The sequence below is a fragment of the Propithecus coquereli genome, unplaced genomic scaffold, assembly GCF_000956105.1.
Source record: "Propithecus coquereli isolate 6110/MARCELLA unplaced genomic scaffold, Pcoq_1.0 Scaffold442, whole genome shotgun sequence".
NCBI classification, from domain to species: Eukaryota; Metazoa; Chordata; class Mammalia; order Primates; family Indriidae; genus Propithecus; species Propithecus coquereli.
In genome coordinates this window covers 1,564,772-1,589,945 of record NW_012150197.1, presented here as the reverse complement: position 1 = coordinate 1,589,945, position 25,174 = coordinate 1,564,772, and the positions used below count along the sequence as shown (strand labels likewise).

General features: G+C 58.0%; 1 protein-coding gene across 2 annotated transcripts; it reads left to right on the top strand.

The window, feature by feature from the left end:
* The first annotated feature begins 345 nt into the window (after positions 1-345).
* Positions 346-23,622, top strand: OSBPL2 (oxysterol binding protein-like 2). 2 transcript variants are annotated; one of them, XM_012654574.1, is made up of 12 exons: positions 346-487; positions 3,022-3,097; positions 7,987-8,121; positions 8,853-8,950; positions 12,767-12,949; positions 14,600-14,707; positions 15,277-15,366; positions 16,906-17,029; positions 18,575-18,703; positions 20,542-20,665; positions 21,613-21,703; positions 23,358-23,622. In XM_012654574.1, the coding sequence occupies exons 1-12, from the start codon at positions 402-404 to the stop codon at positions 23,458-23,460; spliced, it is 1,347 nt and encodes a 448-aa protein (XP_012510028.1). In that variant the 5' UTR covers positions 346-401; the 3' UTR covers positions 23,461-23,622. The 2 variants fall into 2 exon arrangements, with proteins under 2 accessions (XP_012510028.1, XP_012510029.1); XM_012654575.1 differs by lacking the exon at positions 23,358-23,622 and adding an exon at positions 21,964-22,367.
* Positions 23,623-25,174: the final 1,552 nt, after the last annotated feature.

The window sequence follows — 25,174 nt, the reverse complement described above, 5'->3', positions numbered from 1 at the left end:
GCGAGTCCTCGATTAGAGCGAAGTGTTCCCTGCAGGAGGATGAGACTCGTGCCCTGAAGCTGCACCTTAAGCCATGGCGACGCGAGACCACAGTGTGGCCGGGGAGCCTGGGACGTCTCACACTCCGGTTGGAACGGTGTTCCCAGTCTCTGTTCCGGGCTAGCGTGCCCCTGTGCTCTCTGCCACGGCCTTTGGGGGAAGAGGAAGCAGAAGTCATTCCAGATGTGTCCGTTGAAAACAACGTAGAGCTTCCATAACCTGCTCGTGTAGTCAGAATTCTTGGAGGTGGGTTTCACACCTTCCGAGTCCAGCGAAAATGACCGTTCTTCTTCTCCTGTGCAGGCTTCGATTCCGATAACTCTTCCGGGGAATTTTCCGAGGCAAATCAGAAAGTCACTGGGATGATTGACTTGGACACCAGCAAAAGTGACAGGATCGGGAAGATTGGGGAGCGGTCCCCTCAAGAGAATGGAATGCAAAAACACAGGTATGTTGTCTTGTGTGTTGTTTCAGAGTTTTCCAGAGTGCACCTGTCATCACCCCACAGGGTCCTGCGGGGCCCCCAGCCCAGGGGTGGTGAGCTGTAGCTCCCCCACGGGCCCCCAGCGCCTGGCCTGCCAGCTGCTGCTCCAAGAGGCTGGAACCTCTGCTTGGCTCCTGCAGTCGGCAGGTGGCAGTTTTCTCACCAGCGATTCCCTGTCTGTGAGGTGACAACACGCTCCTCCCCGCCCCCCAGGACTCGCAGTGAGGGGGGTTGGGGCGCAGGCTTTGCTCAGGGCCCGGCGGACAGCACACAGCCCTCTGGTCACCAGACCCCTTGCTGGTTTCCTGCGGATCTGCCTTTTCTTCCCAGACAGCCGGATCAGTCCTTCGTCTCATCCGAGTTCTGTTGTGAGGCATTGACCTCTGACCCCGTGAAGATAGGAAGGGTTTGGTTAGCTTGGTGCAGCGAGACCACGTTCCATTTTCCTCCCACCACGTGTTCACGTTCACGGAACGAGATTCTGGTGACAGTGGCCATCACGAGGGGTCTTCAGTCTTCGTCAGCAGAAGCAGGAGGGCGGGACGGGCAGTCGGGTTGCAGGCGCCCCGGGAGCCAGTGGCCTGGGAGGGTGCGGCTCTGTGCACATCTGCGGTCCCACCCACCCCTCGGGCTGCGCCTGCTGGCTGTGCACGTGCCTGCTGGGTGGGTCCTCGCGGGTGCCCTGAGTGCCCCGCTCACCTGGACTCATTCGCTTGCCCAGCAGACGTGGGAGCACTGCCCCTGTCCGAGAGCAGCCAGGGCCCTCTCTGGCCTGGGCCCGCCATCCTCCCCCCACGTGCGTGGCACCGACCCTCGTCCACACCAGAGGCCTGCGGCCAGCCCGAGGCGCCCTCCTCCTACACAGCCTGCGGCCCCAGCTCCCGCCCTGACACTCTGGCCCTTTAAATGCTGTCGGGCCCCTCCAATCCTCCACGCCCTGACCCTAGCCCCCCTACCACCCGTCCACACCCGCCATTTCCCAGGGGCCGCCTGAGTCCCTGCCACCCCCATCCCTGCTGCTGCACCCAGAGGCACTTTTCAGAAGACAGGTCTGGTTGTGCCGCCTCCCCTCTCTGCTAGGCAGGACCACCACGGGCACAGCCGCACACTCCTGGTCCCACGTAGCTCCGAATAGCACCCCTTTACGTGCACAAACACCCGGCTCGGGCGTGAGCCGTGGTGAGGGCCGAACATCCTCTCCACTCGCCTCCTGTGGCTCCAGCGCCCCAAGCCCTGTTGCCTCTGGTGCCGGCCGCGAGGGCCCCTGGGTCCTCGGGTGCGTCTGGACCTTCCCACAGCGGAGTTCCTGTCCAGCTGCGTGTTGGCCCGGGGCTTCCTTTCCTCCTCCTCCTTGTCTTAGTTCCTTTTCTTCCTTCCTGTCTCTGCGCAATGGTCGTATCCTTGGGGGACCCTCTCCTGACTTCTGTAGCGCCAGGTCCCCTCCTGGCAGTGGCCTCGAGTCACGGAGCGCTCGCCCAGCGCACCCGGTGGTGGGCGGAGCTGGGCGCTAGTTTACGGTGCCAGGCGCCCGGCGCTCAGTGGTTTTCTTTTCCGCTGGCCTGGCGGCTCCCGATTCCTCTTCTTCTCCCCGAGATAAGCAGCTTTGACCCCAAGGCCCGACGTGGCACTCCCGGGGTGCAGCTCAGGTCTGGACTGGCAAGAGCCCGTGTTCTCGCCATCCTGGAGCTGGAAGCCCTGGAGTCAGGGCTCTGTGTTGCGGTGCAGACTGCGCTGCAGAGCGGCTGCCACGAACACGAGTTCGCTGGGCTGTGAGCAGCAGGGCCACACCCCGCCCTGCGGTGTCCTGCCAGCGGCGTGTGTGCGTCCGGCCGGCCTCCCTTCAGAGCCCAAGTTTACATCTGCACTCAGACACCTCCCCCTGGTGGGGACTGTCTCATTCCAGCGCCACATTCCCAGGGGCCACCCGGCAGCCGGGTCAGTGGCCCCCAGCCCAGTCAGCTGGCAGCAGTGGTTGAGGATTAAGGTCTCGTGGCACAAATGTGACTGCCGGGGCCCCCGCTGCAGTTGGTCGGAAGGTTGTCCGTGAGGGATGCACCTCGGGAAAAACAAACACGTGTTTAAAAGGGCTGGAAAGGTTTTCTTAATCTGTGTCACCCGTGGTGCCCTCGTGGCTGCCCGTCTGTGGTCCTGCCGCTGCCCCAGGCGTCTGCTCTTCCGCAGGGGACCCCGGAGGGCCGTGAGGTGTGCAGGGGAGGGGCCCCCTCCTGGCCGCTGCCCTGTCCCGCTCGGGGAGGGAAGCCGCAGCACAGCTGCTGTGGGGCCAGGACCCCAAGTCCTCTTGGTTGTCCTCCCCGTCCCCAGGAAACCCTTCCCAGAGACCCAAGAGCAGCCGAGTCTCTCTCCCAAGGCAGGCCAGGTTGCAGAAATGCCATGTTTAGACGTAAGAATTAAAGAGAAAAGTGGTCTTTGAGCAAAGTCGCCCGCGGTGGGTGTGTCTCGAGTTGGAGTCACCCACACGTGCCCCTTGTGTCCCGCAGGACGTCGCTGCCCGCACCCATGTTCACCAGGAGCGACTTCAGCCTGTGGGCCATTCTGAAGAAGTGTGTCGGCCTGGTGAGTGCGGCGGCTCGGGCGACCCCCGAGAGCTTCCTGCACGCGCTCCGCCTGTTCATGCACAGCGCGGAGTTAAGGCACTGAAACAGGAAGAGACAAACGCATCACGGGAGTGGCGGGCTGTGGGGTCAACACATGATGTCGGGCCGGCACGTGCCCGTTCAGCCTGCTGTTCTGGGGGTGCTCTTGGTCAGCGGGCCACCCTGTCACCTGCGTGAAACGGCCCCGGCCACAGAGGCTGCAGGTGCGGCGTCAGCCACACGCCTCTGTCAGTGCTCAGGGTTTGGGACAGAGAAGCTAGTTGGAGAGTGAGTGTCCGGAAGCCTTTTGCTTTTATGGTCCTCCCGCCTGCGAGCGCCCAGGCCGCGCCTGTCCCCTGCCTCTGCCCACCCGCCCTCGGCCGGCACCTGCCGCTGGAGCTCAAGTTCCGCGTCTGCGGATGCCGCACGTCTGTGTCTCAGGTGTCCCCACGCTCTTCCGACGCCACTTGTTTTGTGCTCTTATCCATTTCAGCCCATTTTTCCCTGAAGCAAACTTCACTTTTTTCCCCAATTTTTATTTTAAAATAGTACAGAGTATTCCCGTGCCCCCACTGCCCATCTTCCCCTAATGTTGGCATCTCACGGGATAACCGCAGGACAGCAGTCGAAACAAGGACTCCTCCCTGCCTGAAGTCCACGCCGACTCAGATTTCCCATGTTCCCTGCCGTGCTTCCTGCCCCAGCCCCCCAGGGTCCCTCAGCGTGTGGTCGTCTCCTGGGCCCCTCCACCGAAGGCACCAGCGCCTTAGTCCCTCAGTCTCTCCAGACCTTGACGCTTTTTTTTTTAGACACAAGGTCTCACTCTGTTGCCCAGGCTGGAGTGCAGCGGCGTCATCACAGCTTGCTGCAGCCTCGAGCTCCTGGGCTCCAGCGTCCTCCTGCCTCAGCCTCCCACTTGTGCACCACCGTGGCCAGCTAATTCTCTATTTTTAGTAGAGATGGGATCTTGCTATGTGGCCCAGGCTGGTCTTAAACTCTTGGGCTCAAGCGACCCTCCTGCCTTGGCTTCCCAAATGTCCCCATTTATTTAATTGCTCAAATTGTTCTACTTTGGCCACAGGGAGCTCGTCCAGGTGGACGCTTCCCCTTCTGCTGGGAGGCTCTTTTGCACACTTGCATCAGGCACTAAAGGACGCTCTGGTCCAACTTGTGTTTTCCTGCTTCAGCCCTGAACCAACCCTTCTGCAAGGAGCCCTTCCTGGGAAACGGTGTTAGGAGCTGAGGCCTGGGTGCAGGGTGCGCCCTTTGCTGCCGAGGGGCCGTTGCGTCGAGACCTCTCAGCAGACAGAGCTAGAAAACGGAAGTGCGTGTCCCAGCCCCACGCACGTCTGTGCTTCCCTGCCCATCTGTCGTCTTTTAAGATCACACATCGGAGTTTTTTTTTTCGAGCAGCATTTTCTCCCACATTTTCGACTATGCAGACAGTTCAGGTCTTGACAAAAGTATCTGTCTGGGGATCGATGACGAATGTCTTTTCATGCACTTGACAAACCACTTGATTCGAGATGCTACGACCGAAGCCTCTTTTCAACAACGTGAAATAATTTAAGTGGCGCTCGCTGAGTAAGTGAGGGTGGGATGGATCGCGATTGAGGCCGCCTTTCCGAAACGCTCATCTCCTGAGGTTTTGGCAACACCCTCTTTTCACTGCTTCTCAGCTCACTTACAGAAGCGAGCATGCTTGTTAATGTGGACGCCTCACACGCAAGTGACCGCGGCTGTAATGAGCACGTGCGTCACCAGCGGCCGCGGGATCCGCTGTGGCCCGTTCTGCTCCCCCGCAGCTCCCCCCGTGTGTCTCCTCCCAGCATTTTGAAGCAAATTCCAGACGTCTTTTCGTTGTAAACATTTCTCACGTATTTCTAAAGGACTTTTTGACACAACCACTGTGCTTTTATTCTACTTTAAAAATGATACAGTTCTTTGATAATATCAAGTATCTGCTCTGTGTTCAGATTCCCATTGTCTCAAATGTCATTTTCGGGTGTTTTCGGATGGTGTATGTGGACCTTGTTTGGTCCTTCCTGTTGGGAGACGTTTTTGTTGCTCTTTCTCTGAATTGAAAAGCTTTGGACACTCAAAGCCTAGGCGCGCTAATTCGTGAGGAGCAGCGCATTGGAGGCCGCTGGTGCTGCCGCTCTTTCCTTACCGTCTGGAAGGTTCCTGTACCGAGAACGTTCCCTCGTTTGCTGTGAGTGCAGTTTGTGCGGAAGAGTCGGGGCCTGTCGGTGATGATTCCTCTCTGCCTGGGTCTTTGCTAGCGTGTCCTTTCACCAACGTCATCCGGTGTGACCAGTGTGACTAACTGGTTTGTCTTTTTACCTCGTGGAGTTGAACCTGACGTCTTCCAGTCCGCAGCTTGTCTGTCTTGGGCAGCGGAAGCGTCTTCGAGTCGGCTCAGGATCCTTTGCGAAGGGTGCTCAGACCACCCCCCAACCCCCTCCCGGGCATGTGCTGTCCGGGATCTGGACGGGGCCGTTTCTCCAGGGAGGGAAAGAGAATTCACGACAGCTGGGCTCGAGGGGGCCGCCGAGTGGTCTTGTTTCCAGGTCATTTTGGGGGACAGAGCTGGGAACTGTGCTTTTGTTTGTTTCAGCACCACTCCAGACTGGGGCGACAGGCGCTCCCCAACCTCTCATGGCTCACGCCTGTCTCTCCTCCCTCAGCGACAGCCCCGGGGTCTGGCAGAACTGGGGAGCGTTGACTTAGACCGGCTCGTGGTCACCGACTCATTGCTTTGTCCCGTGTGGTGACGGGACGAGCTCGGCGTGGTTACTGAGACCGTGCGTGTCCGTGGCTTCCGTGGTTCTTTTTGTCCTCAGGGCAGATCTCAGACTGTGTTTTACAGTCATCTGGGTGATTAGGCCACCAAAGGAATCAAGTAGATTCATTTGTTTCATTTTTGATGGTTAGAGATTGCTTTTTAAAATTTAATTTTGTTTTAAAATTATGGGTCCTAAAGTCATATTTATCAAACAATGTATGTTCCAAGAAGTTTCACTTCCCGCCCCTCCTTGCACGCTCTCCTTCCCCCACGGGTGACCGTTACACGTCTTCGTGCTGTGTCTTTCACGTGTCGTACAGTCGATGATGTGTTTTCTCCCCATTTCTTCAGATAAGCGATGGGCTGTCCCCTGCCCCTCTTCCCATTCAGCGGTGTATCCACGGCAACATCCGGCCACTGCTTCGTCTTTCTGTAACCACACTGTGTTCGCTCACGTGGCTGCCCCGTGGCTTGCTGGACCGGTGTCCTCCCAGTAGACGTCAGGGTCACTTCTGGTCTTTCAGTGGTGCAAGCAGCGCCATGGTTAGCACCCGCACAGGCGTGTCCAGCTGAGGCTTTGGGGCAGATCCCAGGAACAGGATTGCTGGGTGCGGCCCGCCCTCCCCCGGGGGCTGCACCGGCGGGTGGGGGCTTTTCCCCACAGCCTCGCTGCAGCGCCAGGCGGGATCCGTGGGGTCCTGCTCCTGGCCTGGGCAAGGTACCGTCTCTCCCTGCCGGGGCCATGGCGTCTCCTGTCTGCTGCCGGCTTCTCTGGCCCTGGCGCTGTGGCCCGTGGCCGCTTCTCCAGATTTACAGGCTTTCAGTGCTCAGAAGGGACTTTAACCCTTGTCAGGGGCACAAATAGCAAATGTTTATCTTTCTGCTTTTCTGCACGTTATTCTAGGGCCTTTTTCTTCTGCTCTCTCTCTCCACGGGTATGTGTCTTCCTCCCTTCCTGGTTAGTTCTCCCTGCGTGCTCTCGGCCATGCCCACGCGCCCGAAGCTGCCTCAGTTGTGCCTCCAGCTCCTCCTGCGCCCCAGCATCCAGTGTGTCTGGTGCCGTCCGTGCATCAGCCGCTCGCGCAGCCCAGGCTCCAGGCTCTGCTCCTGCCCCGTGTTCTCGGGCTCAAGCGCCGGGTCGCCCCCAGCCCAGATGTGTGAGCAGAGGCCTCCTTTCCCGGCACGTAGCCGAGTGTCCGGAACCTCACGGCCCAGGCTGGGTGTGTGTGTCCTGGGCGCTGTGCCGCACACACCGCTCGGAGCCCCCGAGCACGTGGACCAGAAGTGCCCGTCAGCCTCCGACAGGCCCTGTGACTCACTCAAGAACCCCAAGCCCGTCCTTGCCACTGTCGCTACTGAGTAGCTCCTGTCCGTGTGCATCCTCCCCCTCTGCCTCCAGCTGGGCCACCCCAGACCCTGGTCCCTCCCGGAGAGCCCATCCTGGCGCGCACGGCTGTGCTCCTCCCGCGAGGCTGTCTATCTGATCGTTCGGAAATGCTTTCCTAGAGAGCCGCAGGGAGGGGGCCCTGCGCTGGCCCCCTTGGCGTCTCCCCGCTTCCCCGCTGCTCTGAGCCGCACAGCGCCAGGGGCAGAAGCTGAGACACCTTTGCCTGCTCTGGGGCCCCAGGGCCGGGGCGTGGAAGGTCTCACTTGCCAGGCCTTTCCTGGCTCCTGGCGGTGGGGGAAGCCAGGGACTCTCGTTCATGACCTGAAAGCTCTGCTTTGGGACTGCTGCTCCTGGAGCACGGTGGACAATGTGCGGCGTCGCGGCAGGAGGACTAGGCCAGTCTGGGAGCTCCTGCTGCCGTCCCCGTATCCAGAGTGGGGTGCTGGCCAGGAAGGGGGGAGGGCTCAGGAGTGTCATGCAGGAAGACCGCTCTGGGCTTGGCAGCCTCCGTGGGGGTCTCGGGGAGGCCGGGATCACTGGGCGGGGCTGGGAGGGCAGCCAGCAGCTTGGCCGCGAGGTCCTGAGATCTGTCCAGCACAGGAGTCTGCGGCTCAAGGAGGGGGTGCCCGAGCAGGGGGTGGTGTGGGGACCCCGCACGTCAGGAACGGAGCGAGCAGGTCTTCGCTGATCCTTCCAGGAGCTGTCCAAGATCACGATGCCGATTGCCTTCAACGAGCCGCTGAGCTTCCTGCAGCGGATCACGGAGTACATGGAGCACGTGTACCTCCTCCACAAAGCCTGCCGCCAGCCCCAGCCCCTCGAGAGGATGCAGGTGGGCCTTCGGTTTGCGATGAACATCTGGCCACGTGTAGTGGGGACGCAGGCTCTCGCCTGGACGTAGGGGCGACTGTGAGGAAGGCCACGGGGCTCAGCTGGCACTGGGCCACAGCGTCCCCACGGTCTCTGATTGCAGGACTCCCAGGAAATGCCGCGCGGCTCTTTGCATCCCTAGAGCTCCCTGCTGCTTTGCCAGGAGTCTCAGCCCCTCGGAGCTGCGGCTGGCGGGCCCTGCCACGGGGCAGTTCGTGGGTCCTTTGGCACCATCGCTGCCCCACGTGTGTGTGTGTGATTGTGGACTGTGTATGGGCGCAGCTATGTGTGTGCACACGTGTACGTGCGCATGTGAGTATGCATGAGTGTGTGGGCACACGTGTGTGAATGTGTGCCCTGGCCTATTTGCGTGTGTGTGAACTTGTGGCCTTGTGTGTGCGAGACAGACAGACTGACGTGGGGGCACTGTCTGCAAGGAAGGGCCAGGCCACGGGCGTGGGAAACAGCATGTGGTTCCTCCTTTCTGCGGCTTGGAGGGTGTGGTGGGTGACAGTTGACACTCCCCGGAAGTTCTGTAATCTCAAGACGTGTTGCTGGTGGAAGCCTGGGAAGTCACCTAAGAGCAGGTAACGGCTCCAAGAAATCGGGTGCCGTCCACGCTCTGCGAGACGCCGTCGTGTTTGCCGCTTTCCCTAACCGACGCTGTCCTTCCCGCCTGTGCCCTCCCTACAGTCCGTAGCTGCCTTTGCTGTTTCCGCCGTGGCCTCCCAGTGGGAGCGGACGGGCAAACCGTTTAATCCACTCCTGGGAGAGACGTACGAACTGATCAGGTAAGAGAAGAGAGGCCCCGTCACAAGTGTCCCGTGAGTGGGATTCTTTGGATGATAAGTGAGCGTGGTTCTTACACCCGTGTCGATCCCTCTGCTCTGAGAAGGAACGGTCCGGACTCAGCTTGCTCACGCATGTGCAAGACCACAGGCGAGAAGCTGTTCCGTGTACGTGGCATGTTGGGTTTACGATGTGACAAAACCCAAGGGGGTGTAGAGTTGAGAGTAGAACGTGTCACTGTGTTGGACTCGAGGGTGGGGATATTCCGCGCACGCACGCAGACAGTTGCACACACGTGTGCAGCGTGTACGAGATGCGTGGGACTGGCAGTTTCACTAAAGTGAAAACAGGTGCTACTGTGCGAAGCTGGGCCGTTTCACCAAAGCGTTGTCGCGGATGTTGTTGAAAGAGCAGGTGAATCCACAGGGAGGGACGATCGCGCAGAGGGGTTCGATCGCGCAGAGGGGTTCGTGCCCAAGGCCCTGTTCCCCAGCAGGGGTGAGGATGGGTGGAGGCCGCTGGCCCATGCAGCACTAAGGAGATCACCTGCATCTTTAAATGTCACTGAAATTGCTTTCTGCAGGGTTTTTCTCTAGGCAGATCACCACTCCTTCCTAGACACCCCCCCCAGCTTCCTTCCAGCCCCTGGTGCCCAGCACACCCCCTGCGACTGTCCCCAGAGGTCCAGCTGGACACCGGGCACATCTGCCGTGGCCTCCAGAGGGGAGGGGCTGGGCAGGCGTTCTCTCCACCCACCTGTCGCCTCAGGGCTGCTGCAGTCATTCAGAGAATCGTCGGGAGGACTCCCCTAGGAGAGTGCCACCGAACCAACAGATAAAGAAAGATAAAAACAGACAGCAGAGGTTCTGAGACTGTCATGACTTCTCGGTCCTTGGACCGGCACGGTGGAGACCTGGGGAGTTGTCAATGAGAGTAAATGTGTGAGCTCCTTGCTAGGGCCGTTCGCTGGCGTCCGTGATGGTGTCTATCCCGCCTAGCCCTGGAGTGTTCTTCCGGACACGCCGTGCGTGCGCCGGCAGGTAGCGCGTGAGGGTCATCGCAGCGCACTTCAGAGGCAGTTCGGAGCCGTCTCGTGGGTGGGGGTTAAATTTCAGGTCTGAAAGAGGAAAGAGAACTCACCCCAAGCCACGCCCTGCCCTCCTGACATAGGTCTGGCTTGGCCAGTGCCTCACCCTGCACACTGAAGGGCTGCGGGGGTCGTGAGCCGCTGGCCACACGCCCCCGCCCAGGAGCAGGGGCAAAACGGGGCCCCGGAAGCCCCCCAACAACCCCGCCTAACAACGGGGTCCGGAAAACGGGGGTTCGGCCGTGAGAATCAGCCTCCTTTTTGGATTCCGGGTTAGTTGAGATTCTGCTGGGATATTCTATTAGAATGAGTCTGTTTGCTTTTTTAATTACAAGAGCCTGCTCTTCATAGGTAAGTGCCGCGCTGGGAAGAGCAGAAGACAAAGCTGTCCTCGTGGTGGCGGCTTCCTTTCGTGGGAGTGCGCGTGTTTGTGTGATGCGATGTTGACCTGCGTCCTTTTTCAGTTTACGCCACTCCACAGTCACTTTCCTGACGTCACAGCTTTTCTAAACCGCAGCTGCTCGTGGATCCTGAGGCCATTTCTCATGTTGCCGCGTTTCCACGTGTCCTGGTTCATTCGCAGCTTTCTCTTCCGTGAAATGGAGTGACGGTGTGTTCTGCACGGTGGCATCTTGAATTCCGAGAAGTACCGCTCTTTTGAAATTTCAGGTCGTTATTTCGGGCCCTTTGTTGTATCTTATGTGTTATTAGTGATTGAGATTTTTTCCAGTGGCGAGTGATTGTGGGATTCGGGGGTGTTGGTTTGCTTCAGGCGGGCCTCTTCTGGTGCGCGAGAGTTTCGGGGTGTGCCCAGGGTTGTTTCCCGGGCTGGTGTGTGGGAGGAATCGTTCTCTGCAGAAGCACAGGCCCACCTGCAGCCCGCGCGTTGGTCAGTGCGCAGTTTGGGAAGCAGCCCAAGTGTCATCGTCTCAAACTCCTGGCCCGTTCTGGGTGGTCCAGCTGCTGGTGGGGGATACCACCTGGAGCTTGCTGATTTAGGGGAAGACCTGTTCTCGCAATCCTGTTACCTCGTTAGGAGAGAGTGCCAAGTGGCGGCAGTGGGCTGCCTGGCGGCCAGGGTGGCGGCGCAGCCCAGCAGGAGGGATGGTGGGGAACAGCTCTGCTTCTGCAGTTTAGAAACGGGGAAACCGAGGCCGGGACGAGGGAGACTTGTCCCAAGAGTTACTCTTGAGGGAACCTTTTGTTCTGAATTCATTCTGTAGCATAGTCTTCCTTTTCTAGACACTTCTCTTGAATGGCAGTTCGTATGGTTGGCTGCCTGCCCCCTGCCTTCCCTTCTGCCATCAGCACTGACCTATCTGGCTGTAGAAAATTATTATTATTATTACCACTATTATTTTTTCTTTGAGACCGTCTCGCTCTGTCACCCGGGCTAGAGTGCAGTGGTGTCATCATAGTTCAGAGCAACCTCAAGCTCCTGGGCTCAAGAGATCCTCCTGCCTGAGCCTCCTGAGGAGCTGGGACTGCAGACGTGGGCCACTGTGCCCTGCCAGGAAATTATTAAAATATCTCGAAAATCGTAAATCAGAGCAGGAGAAAAGCTCTAGCTGATAGGAAGGAAGCAAGATGGACGAAGAGGGTGCACAGAACCCAAGATGCCGATGGGGTGCAAGGTGCGCGTGGCTGGTCTCTCAGGACCTTCCCTCGGGCCACGCTGAAGTTCCACGGACGGGAAGAGACGCGGAAGCCCTCTCTGGACTCCTGTGCGCGTCGCTTGCCACGTTTCTATTTCCAGACCGTACTTGTCAGCGTCTGCCGCGTGTTGTGCTTCCGTGAGCCCCGCGCAGGCCTCTTGGAGGAGACGCGGCATGCGTGCGCCAAGTCCCGCACCCGTGTCTTTTGTCCCTGCAGATTCCTCTTGTGCGGCTAAAAATACGCTTTCTTTTCTTAGACAAGTATTCATTTTGTAAATTATATACCTTGGTAGACAGCCTTTTAAAATCCAGTTTCTCTATTTTTCTTCCTCTCTAATGATTGGAAATTCTAATTCCAGTTAAGTTAGTAATTACGTGGTTTAGCTTTTATAATTTTTAATGACTACAACTGTAGGTGTATTCACGGTTCCGGAACAATTAAAAACTGACATTTTTATTGAAAAAGAGAGTGTGCTGAAAACCCTATTTCCTGGCCAGGAGTATTTTGGGGTATAAGACATCCCATCACGAAATTTCAGGAGCCTTGCAGACAGGTAGGAAGGACGCCCTCCCGAGAGGCTCTGGGTCCCGGCCGGGCCTGCCAGGCAGTGGGCGTCCCCACGGGTCAAGGTGAGAGCCTGGAGGTGCATCTGGAGGAGACGCTTCTCGACCTGCGCCACGGGCACCTCTGGCCCAGTGCCCATGTGGCCGGGTGGTCTCACGCAGTGTGTGCGGGGTCTGGGCAGAAGGCCCCCTGCAGTGTTGCTTGTTCTGTGGGGTCAGGCGTGCTCTAAGGCGACAGTTTGTGTGTGTGTCTGTCTGGCGTCAGCATCAGGCCAAGTGTGAGGTCAGAGTGCAACTGGTGGCTGTTTCTGCCAGAGAGTGCGGCGCCTCCCCGAGCCCGCGGGCAGGGGGAAGCCCAGGGGCCTCTGGGCCCACGTGTGCGCCAGGTGACCAGCTACGCGGCTGTGCGAGGCCTCTGTGAGCTGAGCTTTCTTTGATTTCGCTGTCACTCACGTGGCTCCTTCTTTTCCCTCTTCCTTCCCTTCCTCCTCCTCTTTTCCTTTTGGACCTAGGGAGGATTTAGGATTCAGATTCATATCCGAGCAGGTCAGCCACCATCCCCCCATCAGCGCATTTTACTCCGAAGGCCTCAGTCAGGACTTCCTGTTCCACGGCTCCATCTACCCGAAGCTGAAGTTCTGGGGCAAGAGCGTCGAGGCGGAGCCACGGGGGACCATCACGCTGGAGCTTCTCAAGTGAGTGGCGGCGGGCGCCGCCTGGGCTCGGCCTCTTTGACAAACCGGGACGTGCGCTGCTGGCTTGGAAGGAAACCACTTTCCTTGAGCACCAAGGCTGTTCCTTTTGGCGGGGAATCCTCTGCTCCTCCTGCCAAGGCAGCCAGCCCTTCCCACCGCAGAAGCGTCTTCAAGTGAGGTTCCTGATCAGGGAGGGTGTCACTTGGGGGAATGCTTCTCACCTCTGATTGCTGTCATGTTTGCAGCACAGCAAACCCAAACGTAGCAGCTTAAAACCGGGTTTATTGTCTCGCGTGGTTTCAGGGCTGGGGTCCAGGCACAGAGCTCCGGGAGGCTGCGGTGGAGGCCGGCCAGGCACGCTGGAGCTGGACGGCCACACACCTGCTTCCAAGCTCCCCCCGCTGCCGAGGCTGCCCACAGCGTGGCAGCTGGCATCCCCCAGGGACAGCGCACCAAGGAAGCCACGGAAGTGACCCTCCCCCCACCCAGCCTTCCGTGTGCGGCTGGTCACGCTGGCCTGGTGGAGTGTGAGGTGACGTAGGGTTTGAATTCCCAGAGGAATCGCTGGAGGGGCCGTCCCAGAGGCTGCCCACCACTCCTGCTCTCCCTCAGTCTAAACCCGCTGCAGTCTACCCAGCGGCAGTCACAGATACCTCAAAGCAAAAAATGGTTCCCCAGCAAACGGCTGGACGTTGAAAACCCCCAGAGACACACAGTCCTGGCGGTCACACACAGCTGTTCTCTGTGGCGGCCAGTTCTCTGAGACGTGAGTCTTGTTAAGCCACAACCTGCTGCGATGAAGCATCTTACTCGGTTTCTGCAGCGTGTTGGCCTGGCCTGCTGGTTGCAGGAAGGACCACACGGCACTGGGGAGCAGGGTCTCCCCCACACCGCCCGGGGAGTGCATCTCAGGGCTGGTGGGGTCGCCAGGCCCCAGGAGGGCGGCGTGGGGCCGACGCTGCCGCTGTCTCCCAGTGGCCTTTGCTTTCTCGGGGTGAGGCGTGCAGAATCGAGAAGTTGCAGACCTGATCGAATAACACGTTTGGGTTCCACCTAGGAAATTCGAGAAATTCCAAACGTGCGCCATGAAATACTCCTTCCCCGAGTAGAGCTTTGCCCTTAACTGGCTCCTTCTTGCAGCCTCTGCCGAGACGTGGATCTGGTGATCTGCATCTCACGTGTGCGGGTTTTTCCGCCTGGCAGGGCCATTTGGGAGGGTGGGGAGCAAAAGAAAAGGGTGTATGGGGCGCTGTTGGGAACGAGGACCCTCCCCACAGCCCCTCCTGCCGCACGCCGGCTCCCCAGACGGCCGGGACCCGCGTGCAGGACGGGCGTCTCTGCGGCGTGTCTGGTGAAGTGGTTTCTGACAGCGTCACAAGAAAGCTATTGCTCTGTTTCAGTCTCCGTTTATTGCTTATTAAACTTGTCTTGACATTTAAGTAGAAAGCTTTGTTGATGCTACAAAGGAGAGAAGGAAATTTCAAACGGATGCTAAATAAACAGACGGCGTGGGAGGGACTTCAAAGCAGCGCTCTGCCCTCGTGCGGGTCCCGCAGTCGTGCTCGGCTCTGCCTGGTCCCTGCGATTTGGGTCACACAGTGTCTTTGCTTTGCTGGCCCCTGACGTGCTTGTTTTCTGGCCTTTTCACAGACACAATGAAGCCTATACCTGGACCAACCCCACCTGCTGTGTGCACAACGTCATCATCGGGAAGCTGTGGATCGAGCAGTACGGCACGGTGGAGATCGTGAACCACAGGTAACGGCGCCCGCTTGCTGCCCGACCCTCCGAGACTCCGGGTGGGGCTGAGTGAGCCGTCCAAGACGCAACCCTCGGTGAGTGGGCGGCTGCTGCCGGCCCCTCCGCCTGCAGTCTGGCCACGAAGTCATCAGGGTGCTCCTTGGTGGTGGTGGTTTCAGTCAGTACTCACTCTGTTTTAAGAGTTTGACCCCAGAAAGTGGTACCATCCCCAGGCGAAACATGGTGACTGTCCTCAGATAGTAGCTGCCGTCCTGTCTCTAATACTCTTTTCTGGAAGTTCACGACTGGTCGGCATTGCTTCTTAACTGCTTAGTGACATATAAGTGACATGTCATAAAATTCACCTTGTTAAGTGGACACTTAGATGATTTTTTGTAAAGTTACTGAATTTTGCTGCCATCCCCACCAGCCGGGTTTGAGATGTCTCTATCTCCATGGCTATGACAAAGCCCCATCATACCCGTCTGTAGTCACTCCCGTGCCACCTGCCCAGGTGGCCTCCAGCCTGCTTCTCCTCTAGAGATTTCACATCACACAACAGAAGCCTGTGTTTGTGTTTCCTGCAGAACTGGACACAAGTGTGTACTGAACTTTAAACCATGTGGATTGTTTGGAAAAGAACTGCACAAAGTGGAAGGGCACATTCAAGACAAAAAGTAGGTCCGCGTCAGATTGGCTCCCGGTGTGCTTGTGTGGCGCATGTGCTGTATGATGCTGTGGTTATACCAGTGACTTCCGTCTCCTCCTCTCTGCTGGCGTGCGTTGCATGTCGCCAGGCAACACTCAAAGCCTTAGCTTGCATGGGCGTCAGTGCCGCACGACCGGCTCACTCCAGTCTTTAAATCAGGGATTTTACAAGTTTTTGTGAGCAGAGAAATGGTCAGTACTGTTTTAACAAGTTTTGGGGGTTTCCCCATATTGGGTTAATTACTTTACGTTCTGGGTCTCAAATTTCTCAACTTTTTTTTTTCACTAAGGAATTTGAGCCACATACAATGTCAAGAGATTTCTTCCAGCTCCTAAAATCTGTACATTTTCAGTTAGAATCCAGTCTCCAATTTAAAACAGTGGGTGCTTTTGCTCCGTCCACCCTCTCTTGGTGCCAGAAACTCACCTGTTCAGACAGCCTGTAAAATGTGTCAGGCTTGAGACAGACCCTTTGTCTGCAAGTGACACGAGGACTCGGCGCGTGCACCTCCATGGGAGTCCAGCTGGTGGGAGGGGCACTGCTCAGCACCCCGGGCAGCCTCTCCCTTGTGGGCATCAGCCCGGGAGAGGCTGGCCTGTCCCTTCACAGAAGCAGGTGGGGGAGCCGAGGCTGGCACCCGCGGACCCTCAGAGAGCTCGTGGAAGCTGTGTTTGGTTTTCTGGCTTTGCATCCTGAATTCAAGTGCATTCCTTGCTTGGAGGTGGAGAGTGTCCCTAGCCATTTCTCCGTGGTCTCTGCGTGCGGGTCTGCAGCCACATCTACACTCGCCTCTGAGACACACGCGCCCTCCCGTGTCCTGAGCCTGCCAGCGCAGCACTTCCAGGGAGATCTGCCGCCCTGCACTCTTCCCAGGAGGAGGCAAAAAAGCAAAAGCAAAGAGAGAGTGCACGTTGTAGTGGCTTCCCTTCCCTTTGGGATGGGGCAGAGCGCCCTGGTGGCTGATCTGTGAAGAACTCCAGACTTGGTATCAGGTGGAAGGAGCAGGCAGGGACCAGGACAGAGCAGACAGCACCAACCGAACATGAGAAGGGCTGTTTCTGTGATACTGGTACCGAGAGAAAGGGCTGAAGGACACACAGCGCAAGAAATTCACTGTGTCAAAGAACGATAATACCAGCTCGAGTTCGGCTCACTAAAGAAAAATTAAAACACGTGGACACATACAGCTTCAAAGTTAAAAACGTGCATGTTCTTCCTGTCGCCTCCTGTCTCCCAAGTGCTGCAGGCCCCTCTCAGGTTTCGTGCCTTCCTTTGCTTTTCTACTTCTGTGCATCGGGGTTAGGAACAGCTACCCCCACATGGCATGAGCAGAAGTCCTAAAATGCACATTTCCGTCTTTGCATTTCTGTCCAGAGATATCCCAAAATGTAGAAGACGCCATGCAGAAGGGGAGCTTGTTCCGTGGTCAAAGTCGAGGTGCTGCATGTGCACATGGGTAGTTTGTAGCTGCTCCTAACCTGGTCTTGAAACTCCCGTTTGACCGCAGCAAACAGAAGCTGTTCGTGATCTACGGCAAGTGGACGGAGTGCCTGTGGGGCGCGGACCCCGCCTCGTACGAGTCCTTTAAGAAGCGGGAGCGGAGCGGCGGTCACCCGCGGAGGGCTAAGCTGGTAAGGGCCTGCGCTCGGCCGACCACGTGGAGCCGAGCCGGGGGGAGGGCTGCCTGGCCACTGCCAGCACCAGCTCACGTGTTGGGGAGCCCAGAGCGCCCCGTGGCCCAGCCAGGAGGGGCGGGTGTTCGGAGCTTGTCTGTCTGGATGAAGCGCGTGTGTGAATCCTGGCCTTGGGGGTGGGGTTTGTGTGTGTTTCGCCTGGGAGGACGCAGTAGCTGTAAACTGTGGGCTCGGGGTGTCCTGTGTCATTGTCTCTGTCCCCACGGGCTGGAAGTGTCCAAGGGAACCTCACGTCTGGCAGCTCCAAGTTCTGGGCCCTTTTTAATGAATCTCCTTCCTTCCGTGACCTGAGTTAGCCTAGACGTGTTTGAAAACTCAAGTGAACTTCGGTCTTGTGTTCTACTCCTGAGGGCTGGATGACGCGCTCGGCACGAGGAGGCGCTGGCGGGGATTTTCCGCCTGGCTCCGGAATAGTGATGGTCTTAGCCTGGTTTTTCCTGGGCTCAAACTGCAAGTGATAGTTCAAAAGGCGTGTCGTGTTTCCTAGATAACGCACCGGAATATTCCAAGCCTGAGGCGTTCAGTGTTTATTTAACAAAAGTATTCAACCTCTTCCAGGATTCTGTTTTTTATATTGTAATATTTAATGTGTGCTGTTAGGCACCTTTTCTAATAATTCTCTTTTATTTGAGGAGAAAAAATAAAATTCCATTTAAAGACTACACAGACTCAGAATGCCAGGTCCATTTAGTGACATCTTTTAATGCTTTCGCTTGGCCTTCATGTTCCTTCCGGCAGCCTGGAGATGGGAGAGTGTTTTCCGTGAATACCTGTCCCAGAGCTGTGTCTCAGCAGCCGCGTTAGGCCACATGACCCACGGCCGGCGTTGGCACAGCTGGCTAGAGGCAGGCGAAGAGACTCGGGCTTTGGTGCCCGTTGTTAGTGTCCTGCCTTAACAGCTGCAGCTAATAAGCCACTTTCTTTTCCCAGGACCTATTTGTATCTTTTTATTAAGAGAAGATGTGTAGTCAGGATCCAGTTGAGAAATGCTCAGATAACCATGAAATTGCCACGTGTGGACCACTTCTCAATTGAGAGCAAAATGCAGCGTTTATTGGCAAAGCCGCTCAGTCCCAGAAAGAGGGTCACCGTTAGCTCAAATGGACGTGCTATTTTGGAAGGCGTCACCCTGTGTAACTGTGCTCAGGCGCGATGGAGCATCCTTACGGTGCACGCGCTGCCCCCAAAAGGAGCGTGCCGACGTCCTGCCTGCCTTGTCTCTGGGGGTCAGCAGGGCACAGCGCGGCGTGAGCCTGCACGGGGCCGTGAGCCACTTCAGGGGCCGAAGGCCTGATTCCTCTCCACGCTGACAGACAGGATGGCAAACTGGGGAGGAAATTTGATTTTCTCCTCGGTTAAAAAAGGAAAGGCCGTGTCGCTGTGCTCGGGGGCTGGTGGCTGGTCTGAAAGGTGCTCTGAGAATAGCTCTGCTCCCGCTGCCAGCTGCGTGCTGGGCGGCTGTACCGCGGTGCTCTGTTTCAGGATGACGGCGCCGAGAAAGCCGACAGCGACGTGGCCGACGACGTACCTGAGGTGCAGGAGACCGTGCAGGTCGTCCCGGGCAGCAAGCTGCTCTGGAGGATCAACACCCGGCCCCCCAACTCTGCCCAGGTCTGTGCCCCGCCGTCCCGACAGCCCGCGGGGCCAGGCTCTGTCCGCACCCGCCTGGGCAGGGCCTCAGCCTCGCCCCCTCCCTGCGCCTGCGCTGCCCCTCAGCCCCGGGTCCCAGACGGTCACGCAGCGGGCGGGTCTCCACAGCTGAACCGCCTGAGGGCCCCGCTTGCGGCAGGGGCTGGGAGCCGGTGCTCCGGCAGGACGGGACGCTGCGTCCACTGCTGTGCTGACCCCGGCCCAGCGCGTCCCTGGGTTCACACCGCCGCCGCGTTAGAGCCGCCCCCGGGCACACGCTTGTCTTCCTGCCAGGAGCGTCGCACACACGGCCTGTGCCTGCCAAGGCCTCTCGTGTGTTATCGAAAGGGGGTGCCAAACCTGTTCGGGGAGAGTGTTTTCTGACTTGTCAGTTTAGATGCTTAGATGCATTGTGATATTCGCTTTTGATAATCACACTTAAAATTTTTATTACGTATAAAATAAAATATATAGTACAAATAAATAATATAAAATATGTAATATCGTGATATATATTAATGTAATATATTGTACGATGGATATATATTATTTAACAAGTTTTATTTTAATATCTTACGTTATTTACATATAAAATACATATAACTTACCATAAACACTTTATTGTATTTTTGTGTCCTGTAGAGAGAGCAGAGCTTGTGTAGAGAAAAAGAAACAGAATAAAACGCTCGTGCGCAGCGCGTTAGCCCGGCAGCCAGCGTCACCTTCCAGTGGAGCGTGAGCTGGCGTCACGGTGCTGGTTAAGAGTTTTGTTAGAAAAACTTAGCCTTTTTAAGGAAATCCTCCTTCCTCTGTCCTTTGGTTCAGGGGATTTATTGAGTCCCAGGCGGGCCGGGGCTCGAGGAGCCAACTCGGTGACCTGGCAGGCCGGGCCCTGCAGCCCCAACCCGGCAGCAGGCGGTGGACACACACCTGAGCGCCGCGGTGCCTCATAAGGTGCCAGGAAAACACACGCCAGGGCGAGGAGGGGGCTGAGTGCTGTGGCTTAAGTCACAAGGGGGGCGGGCACCCAAGGGAGGGCAGGGGGACAGCTAGACAGAGTCCCACGTGCAGACTGGGGTGGGGGGCCACAGGCCCAGAGCTGTGGGGATGGGGGTGGGGAATATGAGTGGCACAGGGCACCGGGGAGTCATTTGAGCAGAGACTGGATGGGGCTGGCACTTTCCGTGGCCCTGCTGGCTGCTCGCCGACACCCTGGGGGACGGGGGCACAGAGCGGGCGGGTGTGAGGCCGGGGCGGTGGGGCCAGCATGTGCAGCCAGCCCCTCGGGTGCTGGGCTGCCGACCCCTCTCAGACACCCAGGACAAGCGGGGCAGACAGATGTCCAAGGCGGGAGTCAGGGGTCTGGGCTGGGGAAGGAAACTTGGGTGCCCTGGCCCGGGGCGGACGTCCCACCCGAGCTAGGAGCCCCCGCCCGAGGTCCGGCAGCCCCGGGGTGGAGCAGCTGCCCAGGGCGCAGGGGAGGCGATGGCTTGGGGATCAGCGTTTAGGGCAAGACCCGGGTGGCCTAGACAGGACAGTTGCCAGCGAGCGGGTGGCATGAATCTTCTCTCTGTGAAACCATGAAGGAAAAAGAAATTCATGCTAATTTTGCTGTCGCACCTCAGCCTGTAAAAGTTGCAGCTGCGGCGTGTGACAAGTGCGTAGTTAGATGGAAAAGGCATTGGTCGTGGGTGGGAGACGTGAGCGGAAACGCATTCCTAACCGCGGGCGCCCTGTCGGGCTTGGTGCTGTCCGTGGCGGTCTGGGGTCGTCCCCCGCGGCCGGGGCTGCTGAGTCGTGTCTCTGTGCTGCTCTCGCAGATGTACAATTTCACCAGTTTCACCGTGAGCCTCAACGAGCTGGCGACAGGCATGGAGAAGACCCTGCCCCGCACGGACTGCCGCCTGCGCCCCGACATCCGCGGCATGGAGAACGGGAACATGGGTACGCTCGCGGCTGCGGCGGGGGGACTTGAGGCCGGGGTGGCGAGCACAAAGCGGCAGGGGCACCAGTCCCCTCCAGTGACCCTGCGGGCTGCAGAGCTGGGCGCGGGGCGGCTCCAGCCTTCGCTGCTGGACACTAACAGGTCCCTCCCGCCCTGGACCAGGCCTCGGGTAAAGACGCTAAGATTAAATTGCCAGGAAACGAAACGAACAAGAGCGCATACAAAGTACAGGTCCCTCACTTCCTGTCACCAAATTCACCAGACGTCAGGATGAGAGTCGCTGTGGGGGGAGCTGGCCCCGCAGCCCACGCCCAGCTGGGCGCTCGCCCCCGTGCGCAGCCGGCGCACTCACCTTTTCTCCTCCCTGACTAGTCTGGACCAAATCAGCAGCGAGACCCTCGCTGGCGATGCTCGTCGGGGGCTCCCGGCTTGGCACTCGTTGTGTGTTAGTAGAGAACCCCCGCCGGGAGCGCGGCCTGGGAACGGAGGTGCGTGCCCCTCTCGTAGCCGCCGTGAGGCAAGCGACGCCTTCACCAGCAGCCACACGGCAGTTCGTCCTGAAGGGTCAGGGCCGAATGGAACTGTCTTTAATGAGAGAAACAGATGCTGGATTTACAGACTTTGTGTTGTGCTGCCCCCTTGCCCGCCTCGGTGCCGGGCGGCGTTCAGTCGCTGCACAAGCTCAGACGCCTGCAGACCACGCCCTGCGCAGCGCTGCTCTAGAGCGCACGGCGCACACAGCTCAGCGCGGAGGCAGCGGCCCTGGCACCTGCGCCTGCGTTCGGCCTCCTAGTGACGAGGCCCTTGACCTGCGGCTTCGCAGCCAAAGGGGCGCCTGCCGCCTGGAGGTCTGGGGGCACGTGGGGTCCTGAGGGCTCTGGCGGACGTGGGCGGGAAGCTTTGCTGTCGGCCTGACTTACCCAGAGGCTGGTTTGCTTGCGCCTAGACCTGGCCAGCCAGGAGAAGGAGCGGCTGGAGGAGAAGCAGAGAGAAGCCCGGCGGGAGCGTGCCAGGGAGGAGGCAGAGTGGCAGACCAGGTGAGGGCCGCAGGGCCGGGTGCGGGGGCAGCCAGGAGGGCCACATACACACCTGGGGGAAGGAAGGAAGCCCCCTCACCCCCACATACCCCTTGTGGCCAAGCAGTAGCTGATAAAGGCAGTGACACCAGCAGCCGCCCCAGCTGCCGCCGTATAGATTAGGGTCAGGTAGGGCACACCTGCCTGACTGCGCCCAGCTGGGAGAGGCCTGTGCACAGAGGCCAGTCACCTCAGACCTGGGCCTTCCCCTCACGCTTCAGTGGCGTTCCTGACCCAAAGCGCTCTTCTCAAATACGCCAAATTTAAGGAGAAGACGTCATCCGAACCCCGCCGCTCCCTCGAGGACAGTGCGCCTGATGAGAGGGAGTGCAGCCCCACGGCCACGGTCCCCGCTGGGGGGTGAGGAGCGCCCGGGCTCAGGGACCCGCGCCCCGTGATGCCACGTGGCGGGGAGCACCAGGCCGAGGCCACGTCCCCCCTCAGCCACGCTCAGGCTGGCCGTCACACCCGTGACCAGAGAGGTTGTGCTGTGAGAACGAAGCGCCGTGGCACTGAGACGTGGGCGGGGCTGGGGCTGTGGAGCGGGCGTGCGCACACACGGCAGACACCCTTCCCGCCGGCCAGCACGCCCAGCAGAGCTGTCACACGGCAGCGGCCGCTAGGAGCTTTGATCCTGTTTTCTTACTCAACTGCCTTAAACCGATTTTATTTTCTTTATCCTTTAGTTGTCACAATGTGAGAATAATTCAGTTAACAAGGGTTCAGTCAATGAAGTGCTGTCATAATTAAGCATGAGTGAAATACGTACACACACGTGAGTGAGACGTGTTTGCCCGTTACAGAAAGCTCCGGGTGTTTTCGAGCCGTTTCAGTCCCTCGGGCGACGCACGTCCTAGTGTTTGTTTCCAAGGCCAGTGACAGCCGCGTCTGGTGACTTCGGTGGCTGGCGCTTGGAAACCAACTCTTAATGCTTGGGCTCCCAATTCAAGTTAATTTGAGGCTTTTGATAGTTGGATATTTGGAATTTGCCCTTGTTCCCGAGAAAAACAGCTTGAAAACAGTTGACCTTCCTTCATTCTGCTTTTTTTTAAATATTAAAAAATATATTGTGAAAATAACGATCTTTTCTCCTTGGGAAATAATTCCTTCTTCTGTCTGAGCTCCCCAAGCGCCCCCCAGTCCCCGAGCGCCAGCGGGACCCACGGCAGCAGCTGGACCAGCCCATCCCCAGGCCCAGCAGGTGCTGGGGGCACGGCCACTGTCACTCTGCCTGTCACCCCTTCCCTTGTCCTCAGAACCAATCCTGGGTCTGCTGTAAACCAAAGGCCATGTGAGCGTGTGACTGACGGCTGTTGCCTAGAGGAGGCCCCAGCGTCACTCAGGATGCAGTGACTGTCCTCTGGTGACGGCCGGTGTGACGGTTTTGTGTTGAGTTAACGCGTTGAGATTTTTGGGAAGTGCAGCTGACGTGGCGGGCAACGTCTGTAGGTCACGGGTGAAAGTGTGCTCAGTGGTTCCCGGTGCAGTGGTTGCCCTGGGCTACGTTTTCCAAACACATGTTGCTGTGACGGTGCCTCCTGAGAGGGACACAGCCTTTGCCCCAGAAGGCCAGCGGCCGTTCCTTGGGGCTGAACGTCGTCTTTGTGTTCCGCAGGTGGTTCTACCCGGGCACCAACCCCTACACGGGGACTCCCGACTGGCTGTACGCGGGGGATTACTTTGAGCGGAACTTCTCTGACTGCCCAGATATCTACTGAGGACCGCGGGGCCCCGGGGCCGAGGCCTGCGAGGCTGGACCCCTCGAGTGGCCACGCTAACCTTCATCACAGCAGAAACGGACTTTCTAACGACTGTGTTCGTGGAGGTTGCGTCACCCCTGGTCAAAGGTTCAAGTCTAATCAACTGTTGATTGCCAAACACTCTACTACTGTGCAGTCTCTTCATGCAGCTTCACTCGGGGCCATCGTTTTCATTAAGATCTGAACAGGAAATTCCTCACCGCTCCCTCTGATGTGACGAGAGCCCGCGGGGCCTGCCGGGCTCACGGCTCCGTTGCAGGGCGCGTGGCGGAAGCAAGCACGGAAGGCTCCGTGGTCTCCTTACCACGTGGGCAAAGGGCTTTGGAAAGTATTTTAAACCTGGACCCATGGGGGGAGGATGGACTTGAAAATGCCCCCGCAGAGGGCGCGCGAGGCCACGAATCGCTTTCTAAATTATGCTGATACGGAAGTGAAGGTTTTCAAAGCATCAGATTGAATGAAATGAAAAGTTGTCAGATTCTGTATTTTTTACCGATCTTCAATAATGTAAAGATTACTTTTAAAATATTTAAGTTAAAATTACTTGAATAGTGTTTCGCTGAAGAGCAAGATATGCATTAATCACTGGTTGTATACTGTCCAAACCGAAGCATCACCAGGACACCCAGAGTGAGCGGGAGCAGTGAGAGTCGGAAGGAAACCCACGACGCCCCGCCCGGCAGCTGGCCCAGCCCCGGCTGTGGGTGCCTGTTGTCGCCGAGCACCGCGCCCACGTCTCAACGGGGGGCCATTTCTTAAAACACTCCGCCTGTATCCACGGCACTCCGTGTTCCGTTTTCCCCGTATGCATGTTTAAAGTACAGTGAACCACAGCTGGCCGTGCGCTGCGGGAGAGCCGGGGCAGAACCTACTTACAGTGGCGTAATTAAAGTTATTTAACCAGAAGTAGGTGTGTGTCCCTCTCAGCACTTGTCTATATCGGAGGACTAATTTTATTTATGTAGAAATGTCAACACGGTAGATCATGGTAGAGCTCTTTGAATCAAAGACAATCTGTGTGCGCGCGTGGGCACGCACATGCGTGTACACGGTTGTATGGAGTGTGGGTTACTAAATCAGGCACTTCTCAATGAGAGGTCATCGCTGTGTGTCTGCGCTTCAAAATCACGTTTTTAATTAAAACACTTTTAAAAGGCGAGTACTCGTTCTGAAAGCTTGATTTTGTAGCTTTGGAAACGGGGAGCAATGGCATCGCGGTCGCGTCTGGCGGCATCCTCGGGGCTGCAGTCCCTGTGCCGCCTGCTCACCAGAGTTCCCGCGGCACCACTTGGCGACTTTCGGATGCGTCTGATGAGTTAGGATTTTGACATTATGCGAAGAGGAGATTCCGGAACACCTGCTGGTTAGAACACGGAGCCCCGTGCGGTGCCGGCGGAGGCTCCTGTTTTCCAGACCAGCTGTGAACAGGCTCATCCTCCGAGGAAGATGGAGCTGAAAACGGCAGCGGGTAGGACTCCGAGACACGCTCGAGGCATCCGTATTTAGGGACATTCAACGGCTTCTTACAGATGATTCCATTTTTTACTGCTTAAAATAATTTGCCGACAGGTCTGTGTTTCCGAGTCTCCCAGGGACAGGCTCTCTCGTGGTCCAGCCTCTCCGACAGCCCCGCCCCGTCCCGTCCCGCCCCGCCTGGTTCCTGTGCACACGC